Consider the following 11,100-nt stretch of genomic DNA (forward strand, 5'->3'; position numbering starts at 1 on the left):
TCTCTACAATGTAATACATGTATGTCGAGATTTTGGAAATAAAGACTAACTTTTCACATGCACTCACTACACAATCATTGATCCGCATAGCTTTTGCTTAGTCTTAACTTCCGCTGATCAGACCCAGATCAAAACGGCTCACCCAATTCAAGCATATGGCCAATGCTTTCGTATCTACGTCTGTCTTGCGGTGGTACCTTGCTCACGGACGAACAGCTAGCTACGCAATCCAGTGCCAGTGGTGACTTCTTGATGACACAAAACTGAAATTCCTGAATTCAACCGACCTGGAACACAGGTAGGTGACAAACCGTCGAGTATAAGTAGATCTAGCTGCTGTTTGCGTCACTGATAGAAAGTTTAATATAGTAATCCATGCGTTTACGAACCAAAATAACCCGGCTCTTTTTGAGTTTGTAGGTAAATATGCGTTTCATTCGTGTAGTCCCATATATATATAATTTTGTTAGTCATAATTCAACTTCATCGATTCGGCAAGCACGGCGCGCACGGCAGTCACAATTTAATTTTCTTTGTGAAGCGATAAAGTGAGTTACCACAGAGGCATACCACAGAACACTTGGGTAAAAGAATACAAGTTTATGTAGAAACTTGTATAATTATGCGGCGTTTGCGATTAGTAATAGACTAACCATATTGCATATACATGCAATGATAGATTTTTACAACTTTTCAATTGGTTGGACTTGGAACATGATGCTATTTACACATTTAGATGGGACTTGGAGATAAACGAGCTGCTGTGCTGTATTAGTTTTGTTTTGTTTCGCTTTGCTTTTTTGTTTTGTTTGTTCTTTTTTTGTGGGCGGTCACTTCAACGGCTTGGCACCCTGCTCTTTGCCATGAATGAATGAAGGGGGATTTTTTACATGCATGAGTTGTGACTCCCTTACACAATACAAATAGGACCTCCATTCTGTGCTAGCCAAGCGAGGGACAGAGTGGTTTTGCCCCTTTTATGTAGCATGCATGTTGAGGGGACTGGGGACAGGATGATAACACACAATTGCTCAGTGAGAATCCAACCTGGGTCTTTTGGATCTGGAGGCAGACGCGCTGTTGACTGAGCCAAGTCACTGTCCTTGCTCTTGCTCTAATTCAGAACATGAAAATCACATAGGTCTATGACTAGATCCAGACTTTTTTCAGACTTTGTATATTTCTCACTATTGTCTTTATCAAGTCAGAGTGTGAAATTTAAAGGGGATCGTTAGTTATGCATTCACATGGATTGTAAAGCAGAACTTAGAAAATCACTTGAGACAATGCTACTAAACTGTTACTACTACTGTAGCCTGACCAGACACTGTGCTGCGCACAGGGTCTGACATGTGTTAGTGTTTCAACGTTGTAAACGACCGTCACTATTGACGGCAAAATCACATAAAATACCTTTTATTTTGTATGATTTTAAGAGTAATATAATTGCAACACTTACCTACAGCATATTTTCCTGATTGTTGAGTTGAATTCGGCGTTTTGTTGGTATCCAGACCTTATTGTTGAATTTTTCGGAGTATAGATCGTGCGGTGGCATCTTTTCCTTCGAGAGCTTCAAAAAATCAACAAACTACCACGCATGCGCATTCAGAAGTGGTTGCTTTTTACCTACGCCTGTGCGCCCGTGCGTTTCATGTGTTACGTAAAACTTGTAGTAGATCCGCGCGTGCTGCACCGGCAATGATTTGACCTTTTTAGTCGGGGTCATCCGACTATCTCCGACTACCTACGTTGTAGTATACGAGAGTGAATGCCATTCATATAACACGCAGATGAGGAGTGAAGCAGTAAGGACGTTTACAGACCTGATTTCAGCCATAGATTTCGGTAAGTTTTAGACGTAATTAAACAAAAAATCGCATACCGGTTATTGAATGATGGTCATAGATTACGATAGTTCCTTATATTTTAGTTTTCCACGATTAATAAAGATATATTGATTCATGAAGGAAACAGTGAACGATAACAACGTCCGCGAAGGAAAAGAGGTGCAGCGCTGTCGCGATTCGCAACAGCGCTGCGTGTAGTTACTACTACTGTAATTATGCACAGCCCTGTCACTGCACTGTACACAATGTGCTTTGCACAGCATCTGGTCAGGCTACTACTACTACTAGTACTACTACTACTGTCTAGTACTAATACATTAAAGCAAGATTTGCTAAAGAATACTCCCAAAAAGAACATTTAACATTTTATGTACATTTTATTTTCATTCAGGATTTGATTCTACAACCAGCTGCTTGTGCTCTGACCAAAACAATCATGTCACAGCTCATAAACAGTGTGGTGGTCTCGATCATCTCCACCCTCCTCTTTTTGAATGTGGCATCAGAATCATGGACACCAAGCAAATACATTGCAGAGTGTGGTTACTCGCTTCCTCCTTCTTTTCTCTGTGACCCTGACAATATTTTGGATGACCCAAGTGAGTTCATATGTTTAATCTTGTAAGTTATCATTTGCGGTACTTCTAAGAGAAGTTTGATGTTTTTCCTTGCTAATTATAAATATTTCCTTTTCATCGCTCAATAAATGATTATGGCAATGTTTACAAGAAAAAAAAAATCCATCTCCTACTTATGAGCTCATTTTTTTCACAATTGTCTCGTATACTCTAGGTCATGATGCTCTCATTTTCTTTTTCAGTTAACTTCCTGTCGGGAAGAGACAATTTTGCATTTCTGTTATAGTGTCTGGCTTTTTAAAAGAATCTAATCATTGGTCTTGCCATGGAAACAATTATATTCTATTGCGGTGTATTTAATCACAGTATGAATCGCTACAGCCAGAACATGCATTGTTTGCTTTTGGTTTCAGTATGAGTAATAATGTGATGATATGGTATTATAAACCCAGGGTAGCTAGCCTCTTCAATGTTAGCACAGTTCTTTCAGAGGTTTCTGCAATCATCAGTACTCACACACTGCCAGGAACTCATTTTTAGCACCTGGGTTGAGATAGACATGATGGATAAAGACCATATCCTGTTCAAGAAATTGGCACTCGGCACTTGGTAGGACTTGAACTCAGGGCCTCCATGTCAAAGTCAAGAGCCATATTCATCAGGCTTTGGTTTACCTAAAACTCAAATAAAATTGATTAGATATTCTGTCATATAACCTGCAGCCAATGAAACTGCAAGTCAGCTAGCAGAAATCAACAGCAACAACACGGAGGGCGTCATTTACTGGAAGGAGGGGCAGTATGTTGAATTCTTCTACGGCTACACAATCGCAGCCACTGTTGTGGGCAGCATCGAACCAGAAGAGAATGAGTAAGGCACAGCATTATGTTGATATTCTATATCAAGTGTAGTTTGCCTGTTCTGTGGAATTCATGCATCCACCTCAGTCTTTCCGTTGTCTTTACTGTGAGTGCTTTAATGGGGGGTAATTTACCCAAAATGGTGTATGCAGACAGATTCTGTGAAGGCAGAAATAGTAGCAGTACATGCAAATTAAGTTTGGGGAAATCTGCCAGTCTGCTCAAACATTACATGAATTTTAAAGTTTTGGTTAGATCCATGTGGCGCTGTCCATGGAAAAGAAGATTGCAATAATTTGTGGTGTCACAGTAAAACAAGGATAAAATGAGTATACAAAGAGAATTCAACATATTTGAATTTTTTCAAGCACAATGAGAGAGCATCTTACTCTTTCAGAAGACAAGGGAACGATATTACCTGTAATGTGTTCGAAACAAGTCACAGTTTTTCAATTCAATTCAATTCAATCATAGTTTATTTCCAATCTACGAAAATCAAAACATAGTACAAAGTATACATGTCATGAAATAATATTGTTCAAACATTTGCAAAAGATTCATGTAGTATCCGAGATAAATTATGTAACAACATATATTTATATATATATACATACAATAATTAGGAGGAACAATACATATGTACTTCGTGGGCGTGCGGAAAATAGATTCGATTATGGAAAATAGTGATCCACTAAAAAGCAAAGCTTGTGGGACGTGGATCGCTAGATAAATGAGTAAATAATATATTATTCGAGGGTTTTTTATAGCTATTATATTTGATATAGATTATTTAGTCATTTGTAAAGATATACATGTAGTTATATTGAGATATGCAGGTACATTTTACCAAGCTTTAAATTTTGATGATTTTTTAATATGTTTTCTTTATAATAGCTCTGCATATGAATCACACATGTATATGGGTTAGATTCCCCTTGAACAACACTTTGTTTGAAATTAAGCAACAGGATAGAATAATATTGGCAAATTTCAATGCAAAGAAATCAAGATTCAGTCAATGGAATGCAATGGCTTGAAGTAATATGTCATAGCATATCAAAAGCTAGTGTTGCGAGTATCCTAGATAAAACAAGAAAACAAACACAAGTAACTCATGTAGGTGTTTAGTCAGTCTTATGACATTGTTTGTTTATTTGTTTAACCCACAGAACTCCTGACCAGAGTATAAAAAGATTTGGGGAGGCAGTGCAGAAAGATTGGTTTGGTCACCGGAAATGTGATAACTCCACTCTTGTGCTCCTTACCCTGAATTCCTCAAAGGTAAGACTAGAGTTGAAATCAGTCGAGATGGCATGTCAGATTTCGTTATGATTCTTTTTGCATAACGATGTATTTGGTCAACACTGAAGAGGGTAGGTTTGATGAGAAGAGAATTCTGAATCCTGTTTTTCCGCGCCATCCTAATGTATCAATAGGTATCATGTGTAAATGTCTTTTAGGTTGCCATGTAATTTTTTTTGTAGGTGTCTAATTGGCCATGATCTTGCAAAACTATGTATCTCGTTTGTGGCGATTTCGAGATACTTTATGTTAAAACAACGCTGTACACTGGCACCGGTTCAATGGTCCCTAACCAGTAAAAATTACTGTTGCACCAGTAACTTTTTCGGGAATGGACCATTAAACGATGGAAAAAACAGGGTACCTATTGGTCTGACAGACAGGTCAGACCAGTAGAAAAAATAAAATAAAATGGGTTAGTGTGCAGTCCTGGTTTAAAGTTTGAATGTTTGCCAATTTTCATATGGCGATTTACATAAAATAGAAAAGTGTTCTATTCCAAAAAGTAAAAGTATATTTTTCATATAACTCAAAATACATTAATTCCTTATCAAATATTTAGAGATATTTTATGGGATTTTTTTTTAAAGATACATAGTTCTGCTAGATCAATGCTGTAATATGGGTAATACCATACACTACATCCGTGTAGAGAGGTAGAAACCAGGAAGCTGTTCGATCAGTCGTTTAAGAAACAGCTTGATGGGTTTATACAAGTGACTGTCTTCTCAAGCAAACCGCAAGAGCATGTCTACCTGTGTGTGTGTGTGTGTGTGTGTGTGTGTGTGTGTGTGTGTGTGTGTGTGTGTGTGTCTGTTTCTGTGACTGTCTGTGTCTGTGTGTGTTCACTTTGCTAACACATTCAAAGTGACTGAACCAGGTTTTCATTGTTATTCTATTTTTTTGTTGGGAAAAGTGCAGTAGATGACTCTCTAACCTCTAATCAGGGTTTATTTGTGACAGCCTTCAGTAGTCCTGCATGTGTGGACAATCATGTAGCAACCTGCGGGCATTTCCGTTAATGAGATTTTGCTACAACGACAACGAGTATTTGAAGAACAAGTGATGACAGTAAGAACTGATAGCCCTGAGTATCTCAATATGACAGGGGTTCGCCTGTAAGTGCCATGATCCCCTGAACGTTGACAAGATTATCATTGCCAACTGGTGGCAGAGGAAAAGTAATGGTAGATGTTATTGCCTGTGCTATTGTCTCCTTGCACAAGTCTGAGTCCTACCGTAACCCCCTTGATGACTCCCTTTCAACCCTAGATCTCCCTCTTTCCCGGAGAGGGCTCGTTAAAGAGAATGCGAGCCCATCACTTGACAGTCTGCGATCACCTACACGTGGAGGAAGGGAACGTCACCGACACCCTGATGGCTTGCCTGGCTGACCTCGACGCTGCCATGGAGGATGCCTTCAGACCGATGACCAACACCGGCTGGGGATTCGGCGGGGTGATCGCCATCCTAGCCATGCTCTTCTTTCACTACTGGATCAAGTATTGAGCAAGTCACCCATGCCTTCCCTCCTCCTCCAGATTTTGCTCAAACACCAATTCAACCCCAGAGTTAGAGAAAAGAAAAAAAAAATATACACTGGACTGATATAGAAAGATACAAAATGGAAACATATAAACAAGAGAGTGTCTTAGTGCAGATGAAATGAATGCATGCATATTTTATGAATCAAAACTAATAAATGGGTTAGTGAATATTATTTCCAGCTCTCAGACTTTTGTGATGAAGAGTTCATTCACAAATAACACTTAAAATTCAATAAGAGTGAAAAATGCTTTGCAAGTAGGATCACTAATAAAAGTCACTCCCATACACCTGTCAGCAGTCCGAGGTCTCCTGAGGTGAGGAGCTGCTGAGGCAGTTTTCTCCTGTGCATTTTGATTTGGGGATGACCAGAAAAGTCACCAGAAGACCACACTCTTAAATTCAGTATTTTCATGTATTGATGAGTGAATAGATAGATAGATGGGAGTATGAGGATTCCAAACATGAAAGGTAATACTGCCCCCCCCCCCAAAAAAAAAAAAAATAATAATAATAAATAAATGAATAAAAAAAAATATCTGGTGCTGTTCCACAGGCAGCCAGTGGAGGGTTTGAAGAATTGGGATGATATGAGATTACATGTATCCTGTACATGTGCTGGTTACCAGGTGGGGAGTGGCATTTAAATGCCGTGTGGCATCTACAGTTGCCACCTTGGGATGTCGTAGAATAATGAGTTACAACCGTCAGCCCTTGATGTGGCATGCATAAGTTACTCAGCAGCCCTCACAAAGGAATTTGACAACATATAAAAGACTGCAAAGGTTGTGGAAGGTATGATTCAAACAATATGAAATATTGGATGCCCTCATTTTGTTGGCACCATCTTTCTCTGTAGCTATTCTAAGGGGATTAACATATTTGACAAATGTTGAGGTCTCAGTTTTGGGCTTCTTCAGAACTTTCATCAATCACCTCTTCATTTTTTAAACTTGTCATGCTCTTAGCTCTTTTCTGTCTTTTTCCCAAACTTACCGCACAATCTTCGTAGTCGGTGGAGAGCTTCTTGCTGCTTACCTTCAGTATTTAAAGCACAATGAAGCCACTCAGTTACATAGAACCAAATTCTGTGTATTTATTATTGATGAAAGGTCAGTTGTGGCATATAATGTCTGTGTGATACAAGTAAAAGGACAAGTGCAATCATAAAAACTTCTAGATAAATGTACAACAATAAAAAGAGAAAACGCATGAAGATATGTGTGATAAGAGATTTCTATCATTGTAAAACTGATTTATTCTATGTTTAAGAAAAAGGATGGTGCTCAAGGTATAGCATGTTGATGATTAGTAAAGTTTAAGTCTGTATGTGCATACAGTCAACCTCACCGAAGTCAACCTTTCACAAGTTGAAAAATTGGCCAATTTAAATGAAGATTCTACTAGGATTGATATAAACGTGTGTAAGTCTAAATTCATGTAAGTCAAAAGATTTCCTGCAGTCTGTTGGATTCGACTTAGTTGAGGTTGACTGTATTCAAATCTGTATTTTTTTTTCTACCTTCAATGAATTCTCTGTGTATCTCCATGATGAAATATGAAATATGATGATTTGCAGATTTCTGATGAATTGCAGAAAACATTTAAGGTCCAAAATTTTGTTTTCCATTCTGGTGCCAAAACTCCGATGCACCATTTGAATGTGAACAAGAAGAGACTATTTTTTTATGAAACGATTTTGATATTATGTAAATGTGATGGTAAATTCCTTGTCTGCCAGCCATCTTCTTCCTTGAACAATAATTATGACAGTCTGTGATCATTGCAGAAATAATGGGGCAAGTCTGCAGTGGTATGTAATTGAAGTTTTATCAAGATTTTGTTGCTGACTTTTGAAGTAGTCTGTGAAGAGAAAGCAAAGTATGAATCACATTTTGGTCATGTTATCAACCACACTACGTGATATATTGTGACTATTTAGATTTAAACAGTGACATGAAATGAATGCAGCTGTACTTAGCAAGGGAAATGTCTTTGGGATTCTTTGCATGTCTGTGGTGACATCTTTTTATGAAATACCATTTTGGGATGTGGTTTTCCTTGTTATTTTCTTCTCATGTTCTGAAATATGCTCTTGTTTTTGTGTCAAATGTAAAGTGCAGACGTCTTGCTTGTGCTGTCGTTCATACAGGTAGTTATCAATCATGTCATATACAGTTAGTGGATGATGATGTTCTAGTCTTTGTGATAGGGAGATTTTCACACTTACAGTCTCAAACTGTAAACCAAATTAAGTATTTTGTCTTTCCTAGGTGAATTTCCATCCAACCCTCACTTTACAGTGCCTTGTTTTCTAAACAAAGAAAAAAAAAATGTTCTGCATCATAATTGATATTTAGAAAGTGTATGACCAATTTCTGACCACAATGACAGAACAGATGTGAGCATTGCTGACATAATTGGGGAAAAAAAAAGCTGACTGATTAAAAATATTTAGCATATCATTTTATGTTCAATAGGTGCATGCAGTCTTGAACATGTGATTGAATTTTGCCATGGTTCTTGGATATGCTCATTGTTGTTTTATAAAAACTCTACTCTTCTGGGAGCATATTCCCATTTCCTCTCTTTCATGCACTCATTTTGAAAACTTTCTTTGTTTTTAAGCAATTATGTTGTTTGAAAGGTCCCCAAAAATATTGGGTGCATGCCTGCAGATGAAATTGATACACAAAACATTGTTGTTAGTCATAGATTGTTTGTTCATTTGTTTGTTTGTGTGGTTTTTTTTAAACAAAAGTATTTGATGATTACAAGAATAATCAGATTGTTCCATGTTTATTGTTTCATTTTTGGTGATCAATATTCTATATTGTCAGTCAATAATCTAATGATGAACTGCTGTCATCGTCATTGTACCATTACCAAAATTATTATGTCATTTTTTGAAAAGGTGAAATTACTTATCCATTTATTTTATTGCTTACTACCCATTTTTTCTCTATTTTCAAAAGCATGCATGTGAGCACATAGCTACCTTACTGCCCCTGAGTGTGCATGGATTTTGTTGTGTGTAGCATATATGGCTTTTATCTGCCAGAGGAATATTTAGTCAGAAAAGCTGTTATTACTCAAGAAATGTTGTGTCTGCATGATACATGGTGTTCAATGTTCAACAGTGTAGCTTACTTATAACCATCCTATTGCAAAATGCAAAGGGATTGTTGACTGTTTTCATTTTCAGAGTGGCTTACTTGTAGTGTGATCACTATGTCTGGTTCGAAAGTATCAACCAACAATCTTAAATCCAACTCCTGGTTCTAACTTTTAAATTCCCAATTTTTACTAAATCTTTTCATAAGATGGCAAAGAGTATTGTCATGCATTAGTGTCATGTGTAAAGTATCAGATCAAACAGTTGACCAAAAGATCGGTCTGTATCGCGTCATTGTGGATATGTTCTGCAGAGACTACATCTGGGTTCACAAATAAAGTTTTAAAAACAAAGTAAAAACAAAACTCCTCCAGACAGACAGATTTTTCTGTGTAATCAAACTGCTACTGAATTTTAAAAGGAAGGGAAAATACAAAGAGACTTTTGCATTTTTAAAATCTTATTACCTCCACCAAGGGAGGAGGTTATTACCTCCACCAAGGGAGGAGGTTATGTTTTCTTTACCATTGGTTTGTTTGTTTGTTTGTTCTTTAGTTAGTTAGTTAGTTTGTCCGTGTGCAAAATAACTCAAAAAGTAGTGAACGGATTTGGATGAAACTCGCATGAAAGGTTTAAAATGATGCAAGTAACAGATGATTAAATTTTGGTAGTGATCCGAGAATTTTTGGGGAAGTTATCAAAGATTTTTGATATTTTGGCAGGTTGGGTCAATGAACTTGGGAGTTCAGGCTGCGCGTATTTGAGGTTTGCATGCGTGCACTAAAGTGCGTGCTCTAGTTTTTGCTAAGGCGAGGCGCACCGTGCAGCTGAGGGTTTATGACATAACAAAGGCTTCTATATTGGGAAATCGGGCGACTTTCAGCACACAATGCTGTAAGTATGTATCTGGGTGGAAATCACTGATATCTCTATGGAAGAATAAGATCAGTGGTGGAAATGAGCTGCATGCTTGGCGGAGGTCTGTGCTCTCAGAGTGCTTCTCTAGTTTATCTATTATATTTACTTTTGTATAGGCCTATGTCAAAGGTCTTCCAGTCACAAAGGAAAATATTCTTTTTTCCCCTCATGGCACAATCTGAAGTTTTGCAAACCACTATCGTCTGTGTACGGGTTGCCTCGTCTCAAGGTTCTCTGTGCTCAAAATTCAGAAAGGTATGCTACCAAATGTTATGCATAGGCGCCTGCTACTCTTGAGAGACCTTGATTTGTATTTATATCGGTTTGTTTCACCAGTGTGACTATGATGATATCTTTGTTCAAATTTTGGCCATGTTTACTAAGATATTTGAAAACTATGAGCACACACATGATAATTGTACGAGCAGACTTCGGTTCAGCTCCATACTGAGAGTTGATGTTTTGTCATTCCTTGAATATTTTGTGTCAGTATTTGTTTCATTCCATTGCAATATTGAATGACAGGTTTATAAAATTCATATTTGGCCATATAAATATTACCCAGTAAGGAAGAAAATACATTTATTTCAAAGGTACAGTGTACTGTGTATTTGATGCTTTGTGTTGTCATTGTGAGCATGTGTATTGCCCAATGGTTTGTATGAAGGATTTTGAATACAAGAAGTGTGTGTGTATATATATGAAGAGTTTGTTTGCAAAAACCGATAAGTCCATACTTGCCAAATGGAGATATTTGCGATTAAAGGTCAAGAAAAATAAAGAGAATAATAAGAAAATTTTTGCTTCTTTTGACCATAACTTCAAAAATGTACCTTTATATGTAGTGACCAATATATCATTTAAAAGGTATTATTTTGTACTTTATGACAGAGACTGTACTTCAAAATGTTAAAAAATGGACTTATCGGTTT

At 37.3% G+C, this 11,100-nt stretch overlaps 1 protein-coding gene across 1 annotated transcript; it reads left to right on the forward strand.

The window, feature by feature from the left end:
• The first annotated feature begins 238 nt into the window (after positions 1 to 238).
• LOC140232052 (uncharacterized) lies at positions 239 to 6,717 on the forward strand. The gene is made up of 5 exons (XM_072312204.1): positions 239 to 298; positions 2,242 to 2,449; positions 3,151 to 3,298; positions 4,458 to 4,569; positions 5,863 to 6,717. The coding sequence occupies exons 2-5, from the start codon at positions 2,287 to 2,289 to the stop codon at positions 6,097 to 6,099; spliced, it is 660 nt and encodes a 219-aa protein (XP_072168305.1). The 5' UTR covers positions 239 to 298; positions 2,242 to 2,286; the 3' UTR covers positions 6,100 to 6,717.
• Positions 6,718 to 11,100: the final 4,383 nt, after the last annotated feature.

This window comes from Diadema setosum, chromosome 8 (genome assembly GCF_964275005.1).
Source record: "Diadema setosum chromosome 8, eeDiaSeto1, whole genome shotgun sequence".
Classification (NCBI taxonomy): domain Eukaryota; kingdom Metazoa; phylum Echinodermata; class Echinoidea; order Diadematoida; family Diadematidae; genus Diadema; species Diadema setosum.